Source organism: Rhipicephalus sanguineus, chromosome 3, assembly GCF_013339695.2.
Source record: "Rhipicephalus sanguineus isolate Rsan-2018 chromosome 3, BIME_Rsan_1.4, whole genome shotgun sequence".
NCBI classification, from domain to species: domain Eukaryota; kingdom Metazoa; phylum Arthropoda; class Arachnida; order Ixodida; family Ixodidae; genus Rhipicephalus; species Rhipicephalus sanguineus.
This window is the reverse complement of record NC_051178.1, coordinates 18,554,011-18,581,206: the sequence shown is the minus strand read 5'-3', so window position 1 is coordinate 18,581,206 and position 27,196 is coordinate 18,554,011. Positions and strand designations below refer to the sequence as shown.

At 46.2% G+C, this 27,196-nt stretch overlaps 1 protein-coding gene across 2 annotated transcripts in view; it reads left to right on the top strand.

Annotated features, from left to right (window-relative positions):
* The window catches only part of LOC119386472 (syndetin), a 212,124-nt gene extending 187,758 nt beyond the window's left edge, over nt 1-24,366 (top strand). For both annotated transcript variants that reach the window (XM_049413147.1, XM_037653754.2), the window contains 3 exons: nt 1,765-1,886; nt 16,025-16,220; nt 24,189-24,366. In XM_049413147.1, the coding sequence (XP_049269104.1) occupies nt 1,765-1,886; nt 16,025-16,220; nt 24,189-24,305 (435 nt within the window). In that variant the 3' untranslated portion in view covers nt 24,306-24,366. The remainder of the gene's footprint in view (nt 1-1,764; nt 1,887-16,024; nt 16,221-24,188) is intronic.
* The last annotated feature ends 2,830 nt before the right edge of the window (nt 24,367-27,196 follow it).

Sequence of the window (27,196 nt, the reverse complement as noted above, 5' to 3'; positions counted from 1 at the left end):
TCGTTGAGACTACCGGAAGCTGTACCACAAGGCTCTCTTGCAGAGCATGCTCACAGCGTGTGACGCTAGCAATAAATACAACATTCATTTGCTTGGTTTGATCTATTTGCTGAACTTTTCATGGAAAGAACTCGCACCTTCGAAGGTCGCCAACTGCTTTGCGCACGCCGGCTTTTCCCGCACCGTCGTCGGCGACCCAGACGATGGCCAGACTTGCGGCAGTCTGTACAAAGCCGTTCATAAAATTACTGGCCAAGAGGTAGAAGGTGACTTCGAGACGTTCCTGATGGCTGACTCTGCTGCTCCCGTGGCCGCCCCAGTGACGGATGCAGAGATAATTGACACCATTGGTGGTCCCGACGAGGACAAAGAGGCGGCGGATGAAGAGCCACTTGAGAGCCAACTATGGTGCAGACGCTGGAGTACCTACGCCTGCTGCAAAATAAAATTGAATGCATGGGCGGTTACCACGGCCTCATGCAATGTTTGATCAAATTGGAGCAGGGGAAGTTGTGCATCTTAGGAAGCGCAGCAGAACAAACACAAGAGACACGCAGACAGGGGTTGCTCGCACGCAGCAGGAACTTGAAACAGCCAAAGCTCGTGGCCTTTTTGGCACCTGATAAAAGTTTTGCCTCACTGAATACATTCCGTTTTGACTTCGTCGCAGTTGTGGCTAAAGCTCAACTGCTTTAGCATTTTTACAGTGGTCACTTATATTGATATACCGCTTTTAAAGAATTTTTTCGCCGTCCTGGTGACTTCGTTGTAATGAGAGATTACTGTAAGTAGGCTGCTAGTTTTTTGGCTAAGTTGATTTTTGTGTTTGAAATGACATATTGACACCTACTGCTCACAGCAGCCGGGAAGAGGGACGACAACTTGCGAAACGCGTCGTCTATGTGCTCTTCGTTGCCGTCTTCACGGGTTTCCACAAGTTCCGCCGTCACGAAGCCTGCCTTCCAGAAGTAGTTGGCCACTGTGTTCTTGCGCTTCTTGACGCTGGCCATTGCTACACGAGAAGTAGAAAATTCAAGCAGTCTGTAGCGCCTTTGCACATCACGCACGCAAAAGAGGAATGCAGTGGTATGTGACAACTCACGGAAGTGAACTCCACCAACAAAGCGCTCGCAATCAGTCGCGATGGCGGCAATGGCTACCCGGGCTACCTGCGAGCTCAGCAGCGATGTACAAAAGGCGCGAGCTGTGGTTGGCTGATCAAAACTCACAAAACAGCAACAAAAAAAAAAGAAAAAGAAAAGGCGAATAGGAGGAGGCCACCGGCTCCTTCATTCCTGCTGTCCGAGCCGACAGCAACGCGGAGAAAGCATAAGAAAGAGATAGAGATAGAAAAAAAAAGAAAAAAAAAGCCGTTCCGCAAGTTGGAGAACGCGCCCAACAGGAGTACAGTCCGAGCCCTCTTGCCCTCACGTTTTTCGGGCATTTCGGGTGTCAGCGGAGGCACGGTGCCACGAAGGTTGCGGTGTGCAGCGAGTGCCGAAGCACACCTTCCAGCTCACACGGCGTTCGATATATCCAATGGCTGGTAAAAAATACCGTTCGATGTAAACTTGCGAATTTCTATACTTTTACAAACGATTTTCAAGGGGATAATTTGCGAGTTCGATATAGCCGAAAATTCGATATAGGTGGGTTCGATATATCCGTGTTCGACTGTATCATAGTTTTGGCATGTAAAACCCCATAAGCTATTATTAAGCATGTTCATGTATGGAGTCTTAGTGAGGCCGTGATCCCTTGCAGGAGTTGCAGCTGTTCCTGATGCGCCTCTCGGAAGTATCCAAGCAGATCCCTCTACCACCTGAGGCCACAGACATTCTCTGGGAGCATGCCATTCGCATCGCCCATCGGACCTTCATAGAAGGGTACAACCTTGTCGTGGTTCTGCTTTGTCTGCTAGCTTTAACACCACTAGGTTCTATTACCTCGTTAAAGCTATGAGTAGTTCTTGTGTTGGGATACCATTCTGGTACGTTGATAAGTAGGCTATGCCAGGTGTTTCAAGAGATGTCTGAAAATTCTGAAAGTATGGGAACTGTAGCATTTGCTTGCTACTTTGGCCATTGCTCTGTCCGTGATGGCAGACATCTTAAGATGGCTAGAGGCATTAATTAGGGCAGAAATTATAGAAAGTAAGTTAACGTTTTTAATTAGAGGAGGCAGGCAGACTGTTAAGATGTGCTAGTTGAAGTCATTCCTGGGAAATGCTGATTGCCACTTTGAGATTTCCTATAAGAAGCTGCTGGTAACTTTTGCGGAGTGATGAAATCAGACCATTTTGACCAGCAAAACTGAAACTGAAACACTGAAGGGTGCAGTCGCCATACTCTACCAAGACTTTCAGATTGAGCGAGAAATTGTTATATCAACCATTGATGCCCTCCGCTTCGTGCATATGCCGACCATATTGGCACGCATGGTGCACATATGTTAACGAATGCAGAACAAATGCCACTGTAAACGTTGTTGGAAAGAGTGGCATCATTCTAATCGTCTGCTAGGGTACGGCATTTGTGCTCTTCAGCACTTCTGTTGCACTAGTGAACTTGGTTGGGTTTCATTACTTCGCAGAAATTACCAGCGGCCGCTTTTGAAGAATCTCACTGCGGCAATGGGCTCTTTGCAGGAAGTCTGCCATTTGACCCGGCCACCTGTATCCTCTAATTAAAGAGATAATTAATTAAATTGTATAGTTAGTACAGTAATCACTGTCTGTAGTCATCTTAAGATGTCTGCCACCATTGAGAGAGAGAACACAACTTTATTGCTGTCAGACTTTATGGAGGTAGATGATCCGCCAGGCTGAACCTGGTGGCCGCCTCCTCTGCCCTCTGTGTGGCCCGGAGCTGAGCTGGTGGAGGTCAAAACCTCCTCCCACCCCTCGGGCGAGGGAGTGGCCAGGAGAGGGGGTGTCCTCCCTGCAGTCCCAGAGAATGTGACGAAGTGTGGCTATTGACCCACAGTGCGAGCAATTCGGGTCAGTCGTGTCGGGGTATATACGTGCATAAATTTGTGGACACAGGAATGAGTGTGTTTGTAGTAGGTGCCAGACAACCTCCTGGCGCTCCATCGGAAAACTCATTATAAAGGTAGCAAGCATTGTATTTGCCTTATGTTTAGAGATTTGCAGACACATGTCTTGAAATATCCTGTATGCTCCGTTACTTATGCAGCAGACTGGTAGCAGGAGCTGCATAAGAAGAATGGACTGATTGAGTCGATATCGATTCATGCAAAAAAAAACGTCATTGCAGAAACAGATGAAGGTGTAGAGAAAAGAAGCGACTGCCTTCTCTTCCCTATATCTTCCACATTTTTTTATTGGATAAAGAAAAGGTCAAAGCTGGGGTATGGCCCCACTTGGTAGCCAGGAGCCCTTGCATCTTGCTCGGCTGCCTCAGCTCTTGGTGGCATTTCCTGGACCTGGAGCTTTGGGTGAAAGTACACATGCTTCGCATTGGTCAAGATGTGATTCCTTTCTTCAACACGCATTTAAATTATTCATAACGTTGGAAATGGATGGATAGACGTATCATTGGCCACTTGTAACCCCCCCCCCCTGTAAAGGTGGTTTCACTGCAGCGTAATACTGCGATGCCGTGAAACCACCTATTCAAAGGAAATCCACACTGCCACAAAGTCACACTTTGAGGTTAAAATGTGAATATTACCTGCCCCTCGATTAATTGTTTTTAAGCTTAAAAGTGTGTTATAAGGGCTTATATACGCTAAGTATAGCAAATTTTAAAATGTAACGTAATTTACCACTTGTGCCCTATTACAATTCAAATCCTGCCCCTATTTGAGTTTGTTTCCACTTCACTTCGAACCAAAAAAGGGACACTCGAATATGCCTAGTTCCAATAGGGGATGATGATTATGATAAAACATTGGCTTTCCTTTTGCATCGGGTGGCCGCAAAAAAAATTTTGCATCCTAGCCTTCAATTAGAAATGAAAAGAAATAAAAAGAACAAGCAAAAAAAGAAGAACATGAGAAGGAAACCACTCAGAGAAGAAGAGAGGTAGGGACCTTCTCCTAGTCCGGATCACTGGGTGCTTCAAAAATGTACAGCGCCATCTGTCGACAATCCCATGAGCTCAATTCGCCATCTTTCGTTGGGCGTGAAAACAAAACCAATCGCGTATCGCAGCCTTTCAGCTGCTAGCTACTGGTTTTCTATCTTCATTCTGGGATGGCTTCCCAATGCTTTGTGCACTGTTCAGGCAACGTGGGAGCCCTGAAAATGTCGGGAACAAGGTAACAAACACTATCTTTAATCGAATTTATCAGTTACTTGAACGAAGAACAAGAATGTACCTACGCAAACTTGCTTCGTCAACAACATCGGCACTGTGCTTTGGTTCAGAAATGACCGACGTTCGCAAAAGCGCTCTTCAACTTCAGTTCATGTTTCTCCGTGCAATTTAATGAGAACTGACAGACAGTAATGCCAAGGAAAGCACAGGAGATGTTATTTGTAATAATTGGGATATAAATGTGAAGAAAGTAATGTGGACGAAAAGATAACTTGACGCCGGCAGGGACAGAACCTGCGACCTTCGAATAATGCGTCCGATGCTATACCACTGAGCTATGGCGGTGGTCTTCCCCCTGTCCACTTTATGGGGTATATATGTGCATTTAAACCAAGGAGTGTTAGCACCGATCGCAGCCATGGCAGCGAGTGTGGGACACTCTTTTTTCTGCCTTTTGGCATCACGCCAAAAGGTCGCAGGCGGCAGGTTATCTTTTCGTCCACTTTACTTTCTTCACATTTATATCCCAATTATTACAAATAACATCTCCTACGCTTTCCTTGGCATTATTGTCTGTTAGTTCTCATTAATATTGTGTTTAAGAAAGGAAGACAAACCCTCAAAAGCCATCTTCTTTCCTTCATTCATAGCAAGGGACTCGTTCTGGCAGACTTGATGCCTTCAGGTAGTATGTGAGGTATTATTGGTCAGCTGTCAGCTTGTAAAAAAATTACGTGCTATGTGACGCCAAAAGGCAGAAAAAAGAGTGTTCCACACTCACAGCCATGGCTGCGATCGGCGCTGACTAGCACTCCTTGGTTTAAATCCACATATATACCCTATAAAGTGGACGGGGGGATGACCGCCGCCGTAGCTCAGTGGTAGAGCATCGGACGCGTTATTCGAAGGTCGCAGGTTCTGTCCCTGCCGGCGGCAAGTTATCTTTTCGTCCACTTTACTTTCTTCATATTTATATCCCAATTATTACAAATAACATCTCCTATGCTTTCCTTGGCATTATTGTCTGTTAGTTCTCATTAATATTGTGTCTAACAAAGAAAAACGAGCCCTTAAGAGTAATCTGCTTTCCTTCATCCATGCAGTTTAGTTGCTCACCTGCAACATGAGCTAGACTTGCAGAACAAGATATTACGATATATGCATTTTAAAAGAGATTGCTGACGTCGCACATGCGCGAGAGAGCATGATTGATCAACAGTAGCTTGCTGTGTTGCAGATCGACAAAAGCAATGATTTACGTATATAATCGCGTGTAGGCAGTGCCGCATATGCTGCTGCGCGCGTCCGTGGTAAATCAGTGCCACCACACGAGACTCGATTAGCACAAAGATTCCAACAGGCATCTATGTGCAAGCTTCGCAAGGCAGTGTGCGCCGAAGCACATAGTCCGCATGCCACATCTGCCCTTCGCTATGCACCCCCTTATCCCTCCCTCCCCTTTTACTTTTCTGTTGCTTTCTTCGGTCAGCGTGCGCTGCGAACACGTAACGAAGAGTTACGGAGTCATCCAGTATATGGAGCTGTTTGTTCAATAGGTCTAGAGTTATTGTATATGCCACCTTTAGGTAGCAGAGTTGCACATCTGTTTTCCAAACGCCGCTAGCAAACGTGCATTGCAGAGAAGCTGACACTCGGTGCAATTTCTGTATTTTTCGACGTTGCCGCTGCAGCGAGCTGAATTAACACTTGTCTTCTACAGCCAATGTTTATTGCCTGTCTTCAACGCACCAGACATGTTGATCGGTGACACGGTAGGCATGTTGCCTGCAAAAACGGAGTGCGACTTCCCGCATAGCTGTGGTTGCTAGCCAGTCCTATGCGCAACTCTGCTACTTAAAGGTAACATATAAAGTAACTCTAGGTAGATCTAGAGTCACAGGAAAATTTTCAGAGTATCACATCTGTTTTCCGCGTGCCGTTGCCGCCCCGATTGGCTTACTCACATCACGTGACCTCTCGCCTCCATACCCCTTCCAAGTGCTTCGGGTGCAAGCGCGTTAAATGCAGAGCGTGGCCGGACATTTAGCAGTGTACCACGGTGTCTAGAAGTACTTCGTCGCTTTTTTAAATGCATAATTCAGATGCCAGAGAGTAGCTCACCAGCAACTGAACGCAACCTGGGAATCTCGTTTATTTTTGCATTCCGTGTGGGAAAAATTAACATCAAAGAGAGTCGTTTTACGTGGCTGCATAGTTGGCCGGAATGAATTCACCCCCCTCGAAGAACCCTCATTTCTGCAGTGAACTACACATACTTTGCTGGAAAAGCTCTCATGCAACAGGATACTTCACCTTTTCATCATAATTGATGGTAGCGCAGGCTAAGGACAAGGATAAAAGAAAGACGTTGTGAGAGTATATACACTAGCGGGATCAGTGAGTAATAAAACAGTTGTTGAAAGTTAGCACTGTGTGGTGTCGAATGTGTCTTTATTTTGTCCTTGTCCTTAGCCTGCGCTATCATCAATTATACCAACAAGCCCAAATTGCCACCCTCATCAATTTCACCTTTTCGGTTCGCCATGCTCAGCAATATTGAAAACTACAAACCTTTCTATTCGCTTGGCTGTTTATATCTCGATCTGTTGGAACAGATTGTGCATGCCTTTCGAGTTATAAGTGTGTCACGCATGAGAGCGAAATCGAAGATTTAATACCTTGAAGGCAATTGTGGCATGATCATTTGCCATTGCACAAGACAGACGCGTGGAACTCTGTTGATAAACTTGGTGTAAGGCAATGTTATTAAGTGCATTTTTTAAGTTTTCTGGAAAAAGAATGTTGCTAATGCTGCATTGCACCAAGCGTACTCTTACAAAACTGTTTAGTGGCTGAGAAATGGTCACAGCAAAAAAAAAAAAAATCGGCAGATTCTACGCATTGAGGGAATCGATTTCATGCGAGCCCTAGGTCTATATACATACTGTGTTGCAGTAGCATGCGCTGTAAATATTTCCAGGATGTGCTATTTCTGATCAAAAAAACATAACGCACTGTGCCGAGGAAGTTTTAATAGGAGTGCATTATGAAAAAAATGTTGACATTAAAAGCAGTGCAGAAACTGAACCCCAGCTGTTTACATGCATGCAACGTCAACAAAAAAAAAAATTGTTTGTCGAAATGCAGCAAAATATTTGCAAGTGCACTGCAAAGTTGGGAATGTGGGAGACAAAAAATAGGAAATGAAACAACTAAGTAGTGATGTTTTTGGCGGCCTATTTTCTATGTATCTGTTAGGAAATGACAATGTATTCGCCAAATAAGATGCACCTTACCTACCGCACGCCGATTCGCCCATGCGTTCAGCTGCTGGCGTTCCAAACCGAGACATAAATACGTCACACTCAACTTCCACATACCATACACACACCACTTCTATTCCACATAACACCCAGTTGAACAGCAAGCGTGGTACGCAAGCAAGGTATGCGTCAGCGATCAGTCAAAGAACGCAATTGATGTTCAATGTTCTTGTTCGATAATGTTCTCGAGTGCGCTATGAAATGAACATCAACACCGACTGCAGGGGTAGCGCAAACAGTCAAGATTCAGCAAGTGTCGAAATAAGTGGCATCTCGCATGAAGTCAGAGAGCTAATGCAACTATGTTTACAGCTCCGGACCTAGCGAGCACACCCGGCCGTGCCACGAAAAGAGACCGATGAAGCCATGAATGGTTCGCGAGCACATGTCAACATTCGCCGCACATTTCATTAATTACACTACTTACTGCGCAGTCTATTCATAAAATCACTTCTAATATCCTCTTGAAGAAACACACACATATTGCAGTTCCGCCGATCGGAAGGATAATGGCCGCCGCCACCCAGTGTTGCCCACGTGCAGCCTACCTTTGCAGTACTCTGAAATTTTCTAGTGACTCTAGGTAGATCTAGAGTTACTGTATACGCTACCTTTATACAGTAACTCGAGGTAGATCTGGGGTGCCTCGATGCCAGCGTCTCCTCTTCCAGGCTGAAGACACCCTTTGGCCCACTCCGCCGCTTCTTCGTGGGGAGCCATATTGGTTCTAAAGTGCCAGGTGGAGTGCGGTGGCTAGAGCGGGAACGGTGCTGCAAACACGTTAATGTTTAAGTTATAAGATCAGTTCTTTGACCGTTACGACACACTGCTTTGTGCCACTGTGTACTGGTTCACATGCGAAAGGCCAGCGGATGTGGATGTCTTGCTTCCCTTGTAACAGCTAACAAAGAAAAAAAGTTTGAGGCGCCAGTGAAACACGACCACTGCCATCCGATAAACAGTACCAAGATATCAGAGATTAGTTCTTGACTTGTCACAGCGTATGACTGTGCATTTTGATCGCTCGCCGTAAACATGCTGGTGGACAAGTTCATGCATGAATTAAATACGTGCCTCGCTATAGCTGCACAGCATAGTCATTGTGTGAAGCTGCTATAGAGGAGCCCCGCCACGGTGTGTTGTGTAGGGCAGGAGCGCGGCGTAACCCGCGGCGGGCCGACGGAGAGGCCGAACGACGGGAGGGCGCGCGGAGTGACGACGCAGAGACCAAGCTTCGGCGAGACTGACGGGAGACTGCTCTCCCGCGTTTATTGCAGGCGGTTTTAAGGAGAGAGAGGAAAGGCTATTGGTCAGCGAGGCACGGGTCACATGACCGGCATGACCACGCCGGATTGGTGGTAGCACAGAGGCATGGCAGAGACCCAGCTCCCCCCAGTAGCATGAATAGAAAGCACAACAGCACTGGTGTCTCAGCATGGCACCAGGGGTCACACGACACAACACGGTGGTCTAGTGGTTATGGCGCTCGACTGCTGACCCGAAGGTCGCGGGATCGAATGCCTAGCCATTTAGATGATTTAGTATGGCCACATTAGGCCATTCCAGAATAAGCTAATCCAGAATAATGTAATCCTGAACAAGTCAATTTTGAGTAAGTTGAGTTTGCATAGCCAGTTTTATGACTGAGTATAGCCAGATTAAGCCAATTCAGATGAGCACGGATTAAGCTCATCCATATTGACCTGACCAAAGCATCACTGACAAAACCATGTTCCCGCCAAAACAATGCAAAGCTCAGCCATGCTATCGCGAAGCTAACCACAACACCAGGTCCCGCCAAAACCCTTCAATGTCTAGAGCACCATGACCTGGCCATGTATGTCATGATGTGCATGACATGCGTGACATGTTTTTTGTGTTATGCCCAGTCAGTTATGTTCGTCGTACGCTCGTGTCATACCATACAAATTTTGGTACACATCAAGTTAATCAAACGGCCATGAGAGCACGAAGACCTAGTCGGCCAGTCAGATAAATATATACACTCAAAGTGCTTTTGGTTTGACATGAAATGCTTCGTGTTTAATATTAAATGCCCAACCTATTGCTTACTAACAATATATAAGCAAGCCCTACCATCAGAATGGATAAAATTAGCCAAATTTTCGCGCATTTTACTGAAAGTGTTCCATCGCTGCATGCCAGGCAGTGCCAGCGAATGGGAACCTTTGAATCAATATGGCCAAGTAGAGACACCGCCCACAAAGGCAGTGTCTCTGCACTGTAGCGGAGGAGCCGTACACATCGAAGCACCCTAGGTAGATCATTGCACTCTTCTTTCTTCTGATCGCGGTCCCTCGCGTGCCACCGCGCATAACCAAGGAGGCACAGTTATGAGCCACGCGAAAGCAAAGAGCGCAATATTTTAAAAAGATATTTCGATGAACGCACACGTATAGCGTTCAAGAAAACTAGAACGACAATACTATATCTGCGCGATAGATTACGACCACAAAACATTATAAACAACCAGTGTGCAGCAAAAGAGCATTACTTGGGCCGCTGTCTTTGTATACAGTTGAAATGTGCGATCAGTATTTTTGTTTGGGTTGCGGCGCACCGCTCTTGCACATGTCCATGCCTTGTTTATTTCTAAAAAACTACAACACATGCTACTGCGGAGGGTGTAGGCATACCTGTGTCTAAAGAAATGAGCCTAGGAAAGCAGTGCAGCATTGCGCAGGTCACGCAGAAACAATGTGGTGTTCAAATCTGACAAGTGTTTCTGACGCGCGTATGAAATCACAGTGGTAAATAGAATGGAGATGTATTGCAGTGCAAGGTTACCTTAGAAGTTTGTCAGTCACACGTCCTCTGCACAAACACTTTTCTTGAACGCCTTCTTCAGATTGGAAGTGCACGCCGCTAGAGAATAGTAGTTCGGCTTTGCGAAGCGGTGCGCCTCTTGCAGCTGCCGTTCGGATGATGAGTTTTTAAGTGCGCAGCAACGTTTATAGAACCACGTAAGTTGCAAAACTCCCCGCGTCAGCCAACCCGTCGCGCGGCGCCGGGGCAGCTTCCGGTTTGGTGGCGCTGGCGGCGCAACAAGCTTCCGCTAGCAGACAAAAACACGTAGTCTGCGTGGCAAGACGCCGCGGCAGCCGTTCAGAAAGGGCACCATTGTTTACTCACTCACTGTGATTATCGAGATTTTCCGTTGCGCTGCCGCTGCAACGTAAAACTGAGTAATATTTAGCAGCGGAAAGGTAAAGTCAGTTAAGCTATGGCTTTCTAGACTGCCCACGATAACTGATGCTTGATAGCGTAACGTATGAATCGGTCTATTACCCTATAAGGAATTAACTACCGTAAAAACCCGCGTATAGCCCGGGGTTTTTTTCTAGATTTTAGGGTGCGAAATTTCGGCCCCGTACTATATGCGGGTCCCAAGAATTTTCGGCCCAAATTCAGTTTCGGTTTCGGCATAGCGCGGTGCTATCATCATCATCAGCTGTCTGCGCGCTTCTGCGCTAGGTAGTGTTAGCGGCGTTAGTCTTAACCACTGACCTCCATTAAAAAGGCTGGACGGCGCATCCCCGCTCTGCGAGGCGGGCGCTTGTGAAGCCACCGGAAGGTCCCCTGTTTGTCCCGGAAGCTGGCGTCTTCTGTCCGTCTGAGTCGCGCAATTCAAATATTCTCGGGTTGCAGCTGTTGTTATGATCGTTTTTCTTTTTATTTTTTCAAACTCTGCGATTACGCCTCACTTTAGACGCCGACGAACGCTACACGAAAGATGACAGACGCCGTGCCGACACCATCCGAATACGGCGGAGTGCTGCAACGTACAAAACGCGTAAAAAGTAATGCAACTTTGAGGTACTTACGCGTGAAATGTCTTCCCTGACGAATTTTTCGGTCGATTCGTACAGTTTACTGCGCTACAGGCACGTATTTCTTTAAAAAAGAAGAGAAAAGCTCTCTTCCGGGACAAAAACGGCGGTTTCCGGTAGCTTCACGCCCGCGTGCTAGATACGCTATCCAGCTCCTCCTAGTGGAGATCAGTGGTCTTAACTGGTCAGTTGGTCAGTGGCCTTTGCTTCAACTTGGTGCCCATAACGACGGCCTCGATTTTGCTCCTGTGATTTTACGCCATGTCAGGACCGCGCAGGCAGTACTCTGCTGCTTTTAAAAGAAAAGTTATCGCTGCTGCCGAAACCATCGGCAACTGTGCCGCGGAGCGGCAGTACGGAGTCAACGAGCGGAGCATTCGCGGTTGGCGGAAGCAGAAGGAAGCCCTCTTTGCATGCAGCGGCCAGCGAAAAAGTTTCCGCGGACCAAAAAATGGAGCATTTCCTGACGTGGAACGAGAACTCACAGACTTTGTGCGGGAGCAGCGAGCTGCACATCTCGCTGTCAACATCGAGCTGCTACAAGCGAAGGCAAGGGAGATCGCTCAAGACAAAGGCATTCAGCCGGAGGATTTCAAAGCGAGCAAGCATTGGGTGTCTCGCTTCATGCGCCGCGCTGGGTTCTCCCTACGTCGGCGTACGTTGATCTCCCAGAAGCTACCAGAGAGCTACGAAGAGCACCTTGTGGCTTTTCAAAGGTACATAATTGCGTTGCGAAAGGCAGTCCCCTTTCAGCTGGGCCAGATCGACAACGCGGATCAGACGCCGGTCTACCTGGATATGCCCTCGGCGCTGACGGTGCATCAAAAAGGCTCCAGGCAAGTTATCGTGCGGTCGACTGGAAACGAAAAAACGCGGGTGACTGTAATGTTATCCTGCACGGCTGACGGTCGCAAGCTGCCACCCTACGTGGTGTTCAAACGAAAGACGCTGCCGAAGGGGGAGAAGTTCCCGAAAAATGTCGTCGTCCGCTGCCAGGACAAGGGGTGGATGGACGAATCGTTAGTCCTTGACTGGATAAAGTCCGTGTGGTGTCGACGGCCCGGAGCACTGCTGGGGCTCCCTTCGATGCTTGTGCTCGACGCGTTTCGGTGTCACCTGGCCGACTCCGTAAAGCGACTGCTGCGCGACTCCCGCACCGAGCTCGTCGTCATCCCGGGAGGGATGACATCACAGCTGCAGCCGCTTGATGTGTGCCTTAATAAGCCATTTAAGGACCATGTCAAGCGCCTGTACGTGGAGTGGATGAGGTCCGGAGAACCAGAAGTGACCCCTGCCGGACGGCTGAAACGGGCCTCGCCAGCGATGCTCTGCTCGTGGATAGTCGAGGCTTGGGCCTGCATTCCAGAGGCGCTCGTTTGCCGCGCCTTCAAAAAGTGCTCCATCTCCAACGCGCTTGATGGCACTGAGGATGATGTGCTGTGGGAGAACATTTCCGACAAGGGAGCTTCGGAAGAGAGTGCGTCCGACGACGACGATGAATGAAATGCCAATAAATGCATTTTTTCCATTTTCCTCGGACTATATTCGGGTGAAAACTTTTTTTCTCACGTTTGCTATCCCCGAATTACACCCCGGACTATATGCGGGTCCGAGCTATATGCGGGTTTTTACGGTATATGCCGCATTCCCGTAGCGTAAATTCTTTAGCTATAGTGGATGCTTCGGCGTGTTGGTACTTCTGTCTTTTCGTTTTGGACTGTGCAAGTATTGCGCGGTGTTAACGAATAAACCTTTGTTGCAAGTCAGCGCGGTTGTTTGTGTAATCCTTTTTTCTGGTGCTCCGTCTTTTTTTTTTGCGCTGTTTTCTTTCCAATAATTCTTCACTTTAACTTTTTTGAAGTGAGGAGTTTTCACTATGTATCGCGGCTGTAGTTACTTGCAGTTATTGAGTGGTAAAATCGCCGTGTGTGTACTGCACGCCACAATTTCAGTCCTGCTACATAAAGAAAAATTGTATTTATTTTACGCACGCAATGCAGAGAAACAATTTTTCAGATATTGCATGTATGGTGTGATGCACACAAACGGCACAACTTATTTACAGTCTCAGGCATTAAACCTTATCAAAAGAGCTCAAATTAATTGTAAAAAATTATTTACCGCACAATTTTTAGGATCACTCAAATCAAGGATCTTTGGGGCGCATCCTTCGACGAGGCTCTTTTCCGCTGGCGATTGCAGCCTTAATTCTTACCATAGACCATGTGAGCGAAAGTCTTCAGGATATCTTCCTCATGAAAGTGCATATCACATACACGTGATACGTCGGACACTTTCTTGTCCTCACGATCGAGAAATGGCGCGATTCCACGCCGCTCGCTGGTCGGGGTCACGCGGGGCACAAACAGGTTACGAACTGTCTCGAATTTCGTGGGACTGTCGCGACTTTTCATACAGCGTCCCGAGCCGTCCCTGTCGGGACAGCTATATGTCCAGGATTTATTTCGGACTGTCCAGTTAGAGATTTTTGTGATCCAACGCACACCCGACACCGCGCGTCACGCTCCAGAACACGAAGATCTCACGAATACCACGCACGAAGCAATGTTGCGGTGGTACAGCGCTGGCTGCGAAGGGCTTTGGTTAACTGTACTTCTGTGCGCAGCGCGACAACTTTTACGGGTACATTCTCCAGCAGGAGGAAGTGTTTCGAACAGCACGTAGCCAGCTGAAGAGGCCGAAACAATAAAGAAACAATACCCCCCTCCCCCCCCCCACCCACCTCCCTTCCCGACTCCCTTCATTGAAGAACCCTACGCCCAAAAGGAATGTCATGGTGTCTCGGATTTCCTGTAACCTAGCAAAACGTTTTCTTGGGCTAGTTGGTTCATGACTTCTGTGGGAAAATTGTAGCACAGTACAACACAAGGACCGACAAAGAATACGCCCCGTGTTCTTTGTCGGTCCTTGTGTTGTTTTGCGCTACAGTTTTCCCACAGAATTCCTGTAACCGCTCGTACAGCCGGGAACACATGTCGGCATGGTGAAGACACGCAGCACATCCGAAGCACAATACAAAGCGCAAAACTGCTCACGCAGAATTAAGCAGCCTCCACGGATACTGATGCGCCGCAACGCCGGCTGTAGAGAGTGGAGCGAGTGAATCCTGATGCGACAGCAGCGCCACATCTGTCGCTGATGGCGGCGGCGCCGCGCAACATCGCTTAGTTTTGCAACTGACCTGGTTCTATAAACGTTGGTGTGCAGAGCCCCAATATTGAGTTCTTGTCGATTTGTGGCAGCACAGTGAGGTCCACTGACCATTTGGCGCTGGATGACGAAAGAAATAACCGCGTTTTCTTGGTCCGAAAGCTTCGCCAATAACTGCGGCTCAGCCTCTCCATGGCATCTCCATAAGGAGAGGCCATGAACGCGCCCAGTGTTGCCGGAGCACCAGCATTATGAATATCCCCTATTCTTAAAAATATTCTGCAAGTTAGTTGGGTCAGGACAAAAATTCTCATTTTTGAAATATGGGATATATACTTCATAGCAGGGAACAGCGCAGAAACACGAGACAAGAGAGGTGACAGGACTTGGTGCCTCTCTTGTCTCGTGTTTCTGCGCTGTTCCCTGCTATGAAGCCAAGCCAACAAGCTCAAATTTACACCCTTTTAATGGGATATATACTATTTGAACGATTTGATTAGAAATTATTTGACAATGTTACTATTCACTTTGAGCCTCAAATTTACTATTCATCCATCCCTAATAATGACTACTTTTCTCAGCACTTTCGCGTTCACTGTAAATGGGTTCAGCTGCACCAATTTTCAACTATCGTTAAACTGAAGCGCATTAGGCCTGCCCTGCTGTTGCCAAGCAATGCCTTTTTTGATGTCAAGGCCTTTTATGCTTTTCACACTTGCTCACTGGCCACACTGACGGGCAGAATGTCAATCTCAGCAATAAGCAAATGCAAAAGGCATAGCATTGGAAAAGGCATCGCTCCAAAATAGCACCCCTGTACTGGAATCACGTTTGCTTGTCATAAATCTCGACACTAGCACCACTTTCGAGATATACAGTTTTGAAGTCAGCTGTAAAATATGTTTTCATTCCAGCTTACCGTTTCACAAAAGTGGGCCCTATGACTCCCTATGACTGTGGGTGGATAGAAGTCGTACTGGTCTTCGGATTCCAGCAAAGCTCACATGGCTTCCATGGTGCAATTACGTGTGCCTTAAAGTAAACGATTAACACTTTAACTAGTATGTTCAAAGTCATTAGAAAAGTTATCACAGAGATACCTCTTGTTGCTGATGTTGGGATAGCCACAGAAACCTATTTGCAAGAATGTCAAAGTACTATATACGACGTTTTTCTAAAGGATTTCTCATGGGAAAAAAGCACCTGGTATATTGCATGCATTTGTAGCCATGTGACCCAATACGAAATTTCATTACATTAGCCTCTAGTAAACTTCCTTGCTTGTTCAGCGAGTATGATGTTACTTCTTAAATGAAATGTTTAGCCCAATGCACTTTATTGAAGCTATAGGCAAGTACTAAGGGCTTTAGATAAAACAGGCAACCTCGTGTTGTCGCAGCTTCTCCCAGGCCAAGCGCTGCACTCCCGAAGGCCGTGCACAGATGCAGCTAGACCACCAGCAGTTTGTGAGCAAAGTGGAGAAGCTGCGGGAGCACTGCCAGCCCCTGCCAGACAAGGAGCTTGTCGAGGCATACATCAAGGCCTACTACCTCATGGAGCGCAACCTGCGTGACTGGATTGTCGACCACTCCAAGGTGCCGAGTTCGAAAAGTGTCATTAATGTGTTCTATGCATACGTTCACCAAATGAGATGGTAAACTGAGTGCTTGATATCAAAAGCCTCAGTGTAACACCCCTGTCACATGGGAAAACTTAAGTGCACTTCACTGCTCTTGTCATTCACATGATCTTATATGGGATGTTTAGTGACGCTCGCTGCACAATGTATTTACTAGTAAGTGCATTTGCGGAACTCACTTCACTGCATAAACGATGTATCCTCAGCCGCATGCACTCAAAAATGAACTGATATCAAAAGCTGAGTTCGTAGTGCTTTTAAACCATCATCTTTATTAGGAATATTGTCCCGTATTAAAAGGTGCGATAGTACAAGAAAGAACTGCCTTACTGACATCATTCTCGGGCAGGTTATGGCCACAGCCACCAAGGGCATACTAAAGCACGTGCTGTGTAATATCCACATCCACCGTGGTTGCATCGAAAGTGTATTGCAAAGGCTTATTATAACTGTAACACATCATTACGTAGTAAATATTGCCTGATATAAGAAATTTATGGTGCGCTCCTGAATTACCAATTGCCATTATCATCATTTCCAAGGTACGCTTCTCTTTGTCACATAGCAGCCTGCTGACAAAGTGACAGTTGGTGCACTCGATCAAATTGCACTTGAGTTTGCTCTTGTGACAGGGGTATTGCACAGTTCCACTGCCAGTGACTATTAGCGCAATGCCTGGTGGTGCCCAAAATGATTTTTATGCACCCTCCTTCAAAAGCTCCGCATTTTTGTGCACTAGCATTTCAGTGGAGAGCTGGCAGCAATTGTTTGCTTCAAAATTCATTCACATGGGCAGTCTGCAGAGTGCAGTGTTAACAGAGATGAAGTGCCATGCCATAACATTGTATGAAGACAAAAGAAAAAAAAATGGGCAGGTTCCACGCCTTGTGGAAACTGGTTTCATTCGAAGCAGTCAGCGAGTACTTCTATGCTGTATTTTATGGCTTTGAGCGAAGCGTTACGAGGTGGATCGACGTGTTTTTGTAAGTGTAGTGGCCTTGTGCACATCGTGGTCTTACCAGGCACGTCGACAACGCTGGCATTTAAAGGGTAACTTATGGTGTGACGTAACGTCAGCACTCATGTTAGAGTACATAGGTCAGTATTATCGAAACGGAGCGCACTTTATGGTGCAGTCACGTGAATATCATATGTAACTTCCGTTAATGTGTTCCTCCGAGGTCGAGCAATGCTTCAATATATCATGCTGAATCATGGGAATACAAATGTAATGTAATGACTGCCATAAAAGTGGAGCCAACGCTGGAACCAGAGACGTTAATCTGATATGAAGCCTGTATCCTAGGAGTACATATATAGTGTTTATTGCTTTCTTGTAAAATTAGATAGCCAGCACCACAACCACAACTGACATTGCACCGATATTATGCTGTTTTTCCAAAGCAGTTTCTAGACCTGGCGTGGTTCTGTGGTAGTATAGCTGACTGCCATGCAGAATGCTTGGGTTCAATTTCTGCTGGGATCTTAATTTTTATTCTCTGCATTCGTCAGGTCAACGCTGTCGATGTCGATTTTTATTTATTTATTTAGAATACCCTCAGAGCGAATGGCATTATTGTTCTTATTAACGATCTCTAATTTAAATTACCACTGTCTGTTCTCGCAGTTCCTGGGTAGATATAAACTGTCAATCACCTGTGCGCATACCCGTACACCACGGCCAGGGGCGTAGCCAGAAATTTTTTTCGGGGGGGGTTCAACCATACTTTATGTATGTTCGTACGTGCGTTTGTATGTGTGCGTGTATATATACGCAAGCAAAACTGAAAAATTTCGGGGGGGGGTTGAACCCCCCCAACCCCCCCCTTGGCTACGCCCCTGACCACGGCCCGTCGTAAACGGGTATGTGCCACACACGTCTGGATGAAAGGGTTTGACAACGTACGCGACAGGATTTTCACGTTATTCATGTCACGACCCGACAGCCATATTCCCATGCCAATTTCGGTCTACACCAAGTTAAGGAGGCGATCACGAGAGCACCCAGACGTAGGCAGCGAGATAGATAGATACATAGATACATAGATAGAAATGCTCAAAGTGCCTAAGGTTCGCTAAGAAATGCTTTGCATTTAAAACTCGGGACCATTCCACTTTGTGAAGGGGGGTGACGAGCGAAGCTGATTGGCACAGAATCTCCTTTGGGTGTTGTCTAAGTGTAAAACCATGTTGTAGGTTGTGGCCTTCCCTAGCACACTGTGTTTGGGTGGCATTAGCATGGCAAATTCTTTCTAGTGGTCGTTAGCATCACGAGTGGCACCTTAAAAGACACATTGTGTGACGACCGAAATGCAGGTTGGCATCAAATTTTTTTGAAGCTGGAATTTTCCTGATGTGTACCACCATGTCAAGTTGCCCTGCAGAGGGCTTTTATTCGTCCACCACTAATCATATTGTCAATATTGTCATATTGACTTGGTTTCCTGAGGACCGTCATTGGAGGTGGTGCCAGCTTGCTCCAGAAGGGGTGGCATCAGGAATATGCCATAGTCATCCCGCGTGCTTGCTTGCATCCCTGAGGGGCCTTTCTCATACACTGCGAGTCATTGGCCACACCTCCGGGACACCCGCATCACCATGAATGCCCGTCTCTTCCGTCACCAGTGCGTAGCTGGCAAGATGACCTTCTCCCACTGCCCACCTCGACAATGCTTTCTCGCGGCTTGTGTCACGCCCCAAGCATGTGCTCGAGCCCATTTGAACATTTTCCACATTTCTAGTTCTTCCACTTCAGAACTCTTAGTCATGACACAGGCCCCCCCTTTTTTAAAAGAGTTTTTTTTATCAAGACTGCTTCCCTCTACCAAGCATCTTTGTCATGGGCTTCCCCCGTATCTTCTTGACTTGCAGGTGCGTGGTTCACCTTTTCCAGAGAGATTTGCATAGCTGCTTAAGGTGGCAGTTATATGGTCACCATCTTGCGAGTAGTTCTTCCTGAGCCACCAGACGACGCCACTCAGTCATGTTTCGAAATAAGAGAGGAAAATGTGCTCTTCACCAGCGCAGCACGTGGTGGCGAAGAGCCTGCACCTGTTGCAACTAATCCCTTCTTTTCAGGGGCGCAGCTGTTGCCATAAGCTCCTTTGGGATGTTGCAAATGTGCCCCCCCCCCCTGGCCTTCCCCTCGTCTCTCAAGAAGAAAAGATGCACTGCCCAGAGAGCCTTTGTACTCCCGTGCAACTGTCCAGAAAAGAGGTGCCCCCTCTCTCTCAGGGAAAGCTAGAACTGCAAGACTCTTGATAATTCAAACTTTTGGTTACTTCAAACAAATCTTAAATTTATGGTTGGCCCACTATGTTTTCAATCTATTTTAATGCTGCTTAATTCAAACCGCCTCACTGCACAAATTCGGTTAATTCAAACTTTTTGCTTGCTGGAAATATCTGCTGCCTTTGTTGCTTCTAGCTAAACATTCGTGTTTTTGTGTTACTACAGGTGCAAATAAAACCGATTGCCTGCCTACGAAATGGCCGAACTACCCGAACCTTGCGCACCAATAATCGTGTGCTGACCAAGGAAGAAAAAGCAAAACTGTACAGTCTGGCCTTGATCTATCACGTGCCAAACGTTTAAAGTCACCTTCTCCGCAGTACGCCATGAGAGAAAGCGTCCTAAGAATTGGAGGGGGCTAGCAACTGCCGTGGGACGCAACACATTTCGTCCCTTAATTACGCACCCATGCGCACCTCGTATAATTGCGAGTACCAGTATTGTTGTCGATATCTAAAAATTTTCCTGGCAGTCATGCAGAGCTGTCTATGATGTTGCTGCGGCACTGAGAAACAATAAACATCGCAGTGTTAGTTGGTGCGTTGCCCTGAGTTATATTTATGAGAACTCCTGATAATTCAAACTTCTGATAATTCAAATAAAATCCTGAGGTCCCCTCAAGTTTGTATTATTGAGTCTACTGTACTTACAATAGAGTGGTTAGGCGCTGAGCCATGCTGTCACGAGGGTTGCTGGAAATAGTGATTCTGTTTCTGAACCAACTCTTTTTCTCTCTCTCTCGAAAGAAAGAGAAGAAGACTGTTTGTTTGTGGAGGGACTTCTCGAGAAAACGGCAGTGTTGGCTTGCGTGGAACAGCCCGGACCGTGTGCATGTGCATAGTAATTGGTAGAGCTGTGCGAATAGCAAAATTTTGGGTGCGAAGCGAATTCGAATAATAAAGATTGAGTGCAAATCGAATCGAATAATTTCGAATAATTTTCGAATATTTCTCAAACATTTTTCAAATATTTCGAAGTGAAATTACAGAAAAAGTTGCAGAGAATCCCTAAGTATGTTCTTGTGAGATAGAAACATGAAAGTGTTTATTTTTACTAGGTTGATGAAGCGCTGGTGGGGTCATATTTCATAGTTGTCTTTCTTATCAAGAATGAGGCAATGTAGAGGCCGAATTGTATTTATGTACATGATTTGGTGCAACCAAAGTGTTGCCGACAACACTTTACACGTGATAGGCAAAGGTGCCATTTCCTCAGCCTCTCCTCCTCTTTCAACTTCTGTGGAAGCCCAACTGATCTGGCGGACAAGGGTGTGCTCCCTTCAAGTCCGGAGTTCCAAATCTGCCTCGTAGACGTCGATATATAAGAACATCTGAAATTTTTGATGCTAAAAAGCTTCGGTGTCCGATTTTTCGGACTTCCTGCCCAAATTTCAGGTCCAAAACAGCATTAATTGAGTCCCCACCTCTGCCACATCTTTCATCTCCATGTTGGAACCAGTGTTTTCTTGAGTTAGTACATTTGCGACCGTAGCGGAGCTTGAAAGGCAGCTTTGCCGCAATACCGGGTTGTGATGAGGTGAAGCATATTAAAAATCTAGGGACCCCTTCCAATCGGACGTTGACTGTGTCTTGGCCAAGTTCGACCGTAACGGACCTTGAAAGGCAGCTTTGCCGCAATACGGGGGTGTGAGGAGGTGAAGCATATTAAAAATCTAGGGACCACTTCCAATCGGACGTTGACTGTCTCTTGCCCGAGTTCGACCGTAACGGAGCTTGAAAGGCAGCTTTGCCGCATTACGAGAGTGTAATGAGGTGAAGCATATTGAAAATCTGAAAGGGTCACTTTCAATCGGACGTTGACTGCATTTGTCTTTGGGAAGTTCGAATAGTTCGAATAGTAAAATTTCAGTGCGAATCGAATCGAATAGCAAACACTATTCGAAAAATATTCGAAATTTCGAATATTCGCACACCCCTAGTTATTTCTCCAGACTTCAGTGTTTAGTCCAGTGGCTAAATCTAGTCGCCACATCTTCAATGCACAATGTAACCCCATGGGGCTGCCGACAAAAAAAGCAAGAAAGAGAGGGATAGAGAGAGAAAGAAAGAAGTTAATAAAGCGTGTTCCACTGTACATCATGAATGCATAGCCAGCAGGCTATTGTGCCGAGGATTCCAGGAATTGCTTGGTTGCTCTTCTTTGTACTCAGGTGAGGTGAAGCCGAGGCTTTTTAGCATCCAAAATTTCAGATGGTCTTATATATTGACGTCTACAAGGCAGATTTGCAACTCCGGACTTGAAGGGAGCACACCCTTGTCCGCCACATCAGTTGGGCTTCCTCAGAAGTTGAAAGAAGAGGAGAGGCTAAGGAAATGGCATCGTTGCCCATCACGTGTAAAGTGTTGTCGACACTTTCGTTGCACCAAATCATGTACATAAATACAATTCGGCCTCTACATTGCCTCATTCTTGATAAGACAACTATGAAACACCACCCTGCCAGTGCTTCATCAACCTAGCAAAAAGAAACACTTTCATGTTGCTGTCTCACAAGAATATGCTTAGGAATCCTCTATAACCTTTTTTTCTGCAATTGCGCTTCGAAGTATTCAAAAAATATTCTAGAAATATTCAAGAAATATTCGAAAAATATTCGATTCAATTCGCACTCACACTTTAATATTTGAATTCGCTTCGCACTCAAAATTTTCCTATTCACACAGCTCTAGAAATAACCCATCCTTGTTTTGGCGGCTTAGTAATGTTTAGGGGTGCCACTTTTGACGAACCTTGCAATCGACGTGAAACAACTTGATATTTTTTTTTTCACAGATGGTGCCACCACCAAAAAATCTTGGCGAGATTTATTATTTCTTGAAAATCTTTTGTTTCAAGCATTGCTTCATAATGTTAGTACTGGTAATTACAAGACACTACATGGTCCTGCTAATACTCGTTGTGAAATAGCTTGTAAAAGAAATAAAAAGTAAATTTGTACGAACCTGGCAAGCAGAAAAATGACCTAAATTCACTGCTGTCTTAGAAATTTTCTAATTAACTTACAATTTTCTTTTCATAGAAACCTAGAGAAAGGCTTGCTGCTTGAATATTGAAGATTTCAGAGTTTCAGTTTGGATAGTTTTGTCCCTTCGTCAGTAATGCCTGACCAAGTTGAGCTATAAATTGCCGAATTGAAGTAGTAATTCATGAACTGTTCATCGGAACACAAAGCAACTTTGCATAGATGTAAAGTATATTGTAGCCTGGAAAAGCATTCAATATTGTTGTTCTACACTGAAAGAAAGAAAAGTTATTTACTCATAAACTTTCATTGTTTTGCCCATTTTTATTGGAGCCTGCATCAATTTCTAATTGCTTTACTGGCAATATCTCTTCATAGAAACCTTACATAACGCTTCATTAAAAGGCTCAGCAAATTTTTTTTCGTTATGTTGAACAGTTTTGTCGCACTGGCAGTACAACAGAGGCTTGTACAGCAAAAACGCTGTTTTTTGCTCACACTTTTTTCATTGCCATGAAATAACACTCCCGACTAGGCGACAATACTAGCTGTCATTAGAAAGTGGAGAACATAAACTTTCTAATGCAGTACAACTCATATTCATCCATTGAGCAGAGCAAGCACAGTGCGCCAGTAAACAATGACTAAAACGTCGAGTGCTTGCCACTGGAGTGGGACCGCCACCTTAAAAACCATAGGTTGGACAAAAGAAAGACCTTAGGATTATTTATTACACTTTCTTGGGTCTCGTGACAAACTTGCATTGGGAGAGGAAAAAAAACTTCTGTTTAAGGGTATGAGCACGTGTCCTCTCACGTGCACACCGTTTCATTGCAAACCTCCAAGTTCTCTCAGCGACCAGAAGAGTGGTCCTTTCTTCAAAGATGGTGGCACTCAATTTGCTTGAACCTGATTTTAGTGACACGAGGTGTAACAAAATAATCGACATATTGAAGTAAATAAACTTTCCCACGAAAACTCCTTGGAGAAACATGCATTTGAAACCTCATTTTGGTGAAATAAAATGGCCTGTAATTGGATACGAAGTAGAATCGTCTACGTAACCAAAAAATCCCCGTGCATTCGCATAAACAGTAGGCAAGGGGTTTGGTCGCTGTTAGGCACGGTGTTGCAAGACTTTTGTGTCCCAACTTTCCTGTTGCGCATTGACACACGTAGTCGTGCGCAAGTAACAGCACACACTATTTGCTCTAACTTCTGCCTTTCACCCAATATGCCCAATAAAGTATACGGGGTGACGACCACCACTCAATTGGTAGGGCATTGGACGCGTTATTTGAAAGTTGCAGGTTCGGTCCCTGCACATTTATACCATAATTACTACATATAACGCATCCATGTGCTTTCCTTGGCTTGATTGCCTGTTGGTTCTCATTTAATGTTCACCTATCACAGTCACAGCCTCCTCCACACACACCCCTCTTTCTATTGTTGTAACGAGCTGTGCAGGCATGGATGAGGCCAAGGCGTGGCCTCGATCCAAGGTTGTGGCAATTACACCCAAGGTTGCACACGACATCGCATTATGGCAAATGTATGTTTCACAATGCACAGTCCACTTGGAAAGGACTCGTGATGTGTAGGTGCATCTATTTAATGTATACCCTTACGGGGAAAATTCTTGTGCAGGACTACTCAACCAAGCAGCTGACCGGCCTGGTGAATTGCAGCCACCTGAACAAAAAAGGCCGGCAGGGGCTGCTTAATCTAATCGAGGACATTGCCGCATCACCACCTCGAAAGTGACCGCTCTCTGTACAGCCACTCTCGACAACTTTTATAATGAAATAAAAACTTTCTGTTTTCATTCGTGGCCAGCTTTGTTACTTGCTTATGTCACTTTGTCACCTTGCTTATGAGCAGCACAATACTGACCAGACACGCTAAGGGAATGAACCACTCAAAACGACAAAGGAGAGCAATGGCACATATGACGACTTCAACAACTTCTCTCCTTTGTCCTTTTGACTGGTTCATTCTTTTAGCGTTAGGTACCAACTGACCCTGACTTCAAACTTACTGACCAGAGTGAAACACACAGCGCGAAACTACGACGAGGACACAGGAAGAATCATAGGGCTGTTAAACCGGTGCTGCCTTTTCAGTCTGCACATTCGAAATTGGTGAAAAGAAGTGTTGCTTGTTTTTCTTTTAGAAATGCCTTGTCCAAGTCATGTCCTCGTCTAATGATGGAGGCAGTGCAGTTTCAGTCACAACACCTATCTCAGGCATGTACAGGTTTCAGTAGCTGAAGGACTACTCAAAAAACTGGTGCGACCACTGCAGCCACTACCAAGCAATAAAAATAAGAGAGTGGTCATTCCATACATTCACAAACTGGCACATAATCTTAAACGAATCGCTGACAAATCGCAGGTGTCAACTCTATTTTCGGCCCCGCTAAAGCTAGCCTCTTTGTGTAGGCTAACACAGCCCAACAGAAGTAGTGAAGAGGGAAATTCTTGCACAAAAGAGCACCGTGCTCCTTTTCAAGATTGCGCAGTTGGTATAGTTTATTCTATTCCGCTAAGTTGTGGGAAGCAGTACATCGGCCAAACTGGTCGCTGTATAAAAGAGGTTCAGAGAGCATGCGAGCAATGTAACGGAAGGTCAAGGGGGTCTTCTTGCTTTGCACTGTAAGGACTGCACGTGTGCGCCAATTTTTAATGAAGCTGATGTCATAAGCAAACATAGTAAGAAGCTTGTGCGTGAGATTATCGAAGCTGAGATGATTCATAGGTTGGGTGATGAATGTGTCAGTTCACCGTCAGTCGTGTTATCAAATAAAGAGCTAGCATTTCTTGGATCGGATTTTCCAAGATCATAGGGAGCATATCTATTTTGACATGCGCATTGGTGTGGCTGTTTTCTGTATATGTGCTAAGAAAATTCATCCAATAAACTGTTGTAAGTCAGCGCAGTGTGTGTTTCCTTCCCGTGTTCCCGTCGTAGTTTCGCGCTGTCACTATGTTACACCAACATGCGCAGATGCGCTCTATTACTGACCAGACACAGGCCTTCCATTTCTGGGATACCTTAAACAACGAACGTTAATACAATAGAAACTTTTAGAATACAGAAACGCATGTTCGAGGCCCCAAAGCACTTTGCATGTGCTGATGTGACGTCACGACATACGCCGGCACAGGCGTGGTAAAGTGTTTACATTTGTTTTCATTAACCGATGCCTTGACCAAAAGATGACCCCCCAAGGCGACGAAGACTGGCGTTTCGCAGCGGGGTGCCTGGAAGGTTACGTCGACGGCCCTCGCGTGGCCCGCCGCGCAGACCGGGATCGGGTAGCAGCAACTCTGGTCTGCGGTCACTGCAGCGGCAGAGCACCGCGCCTGCCCTTTGGTGGTGTGGCACGGGGACAGCGAAGCCCCTTTTGATATCTTCATTCGTGCAACGCCGCTGTCACCCCTGTGCTAGGCGCTGCCGGACCCCAGAGAAACTGGCGATGAGGACGGCCAGAGGCTTTTCTGCACAACACTCAAAACACTGCGTACGCGTTGACCATTAGAGACGGGGCGCTTTGTCTGAGTGTCCAAGTTCCTGGCCGCCAATATTTCACACGTCGGAAAGTGTGCCCGCTGCCCCCTTCCGATTCTGAGCTTGTGCATTTTGTTTGATCTGTTTTGCTTTTTTGAGAGAGGGTTTTGCACTGCTGCCGGCTATGAAGGCGGTCCTCGGGACGACACAAGCAGACCGACAAGGAGATAAGTCGGGACCTACTAAAAGCGACTGCAAGACCCTGATCAGGGAGATGATATGCGAGACAACGAGACGAATGATGGGGAGATGATGAAAGAGAGCACTGAGGGAGATGGTGACGAGACGATGTTGTAGGAGGACAGCGTAATTCTCAAATTCTCTCGAGTAATCGACTCGAGGCAGTCCGCCGTTTCTATTCCCTGACTGCATAGATGTAGGGCACTCGGAGCGCAAAGATCGAAGTGCGCCGCGATGACCGATTAAACTCCATTCGCCAGTGACTCGGATCCGAGCACAACCCCGACACGAACGACCAGCAGGCCGGCAACCGGATGGACTCGTGAGACAAGCTTTTCTTTGCCTTCAGACGAACTTTACATAGTAGGCACTTTGAGACATTGCGCAGTTGATTTGGGAACCATGTTGTTTTTTGTTGTTGATCACGTGATTGTCGCAGATTTGTACCTTGCGTACAATGTACTGTAGTTAGTTAACTACAAAAGAAGCCACAGAACGTCGAAAAACGGAAAAAGCAGAGCGGCAGAAGACAGAGCGCAGAGACGTGGCAACTCTCCTGAATGTACTGTCGCGAACGTTTTGCATTGTTGTATTTTTGTGTAGCTGGTGTTGCTTGCGGAGTGCTTGTGTCTGGCATTTATACCCAGAGGTCTAAATTTAGCTGTGGTGTGACAGTTGTGCACGAGGCTACAACGAACACGTAGCCGTGAGAATTTTTCGAAACGGTGCCCTAATAGCGGAGTTACACGCGTTTGATGATCGAAACGCTGCGATCGATCGCTCGTTTCACTCTTTCCTCCGCTAGCTACCCTCCACTCGTCTGCTGGTCTCCTCTCCCTAAGCCGTTGCTCTCCTCGCTGAGTGTCCTCACTTGAGAGACAGTTATCGTGCACTCTACACCCAAT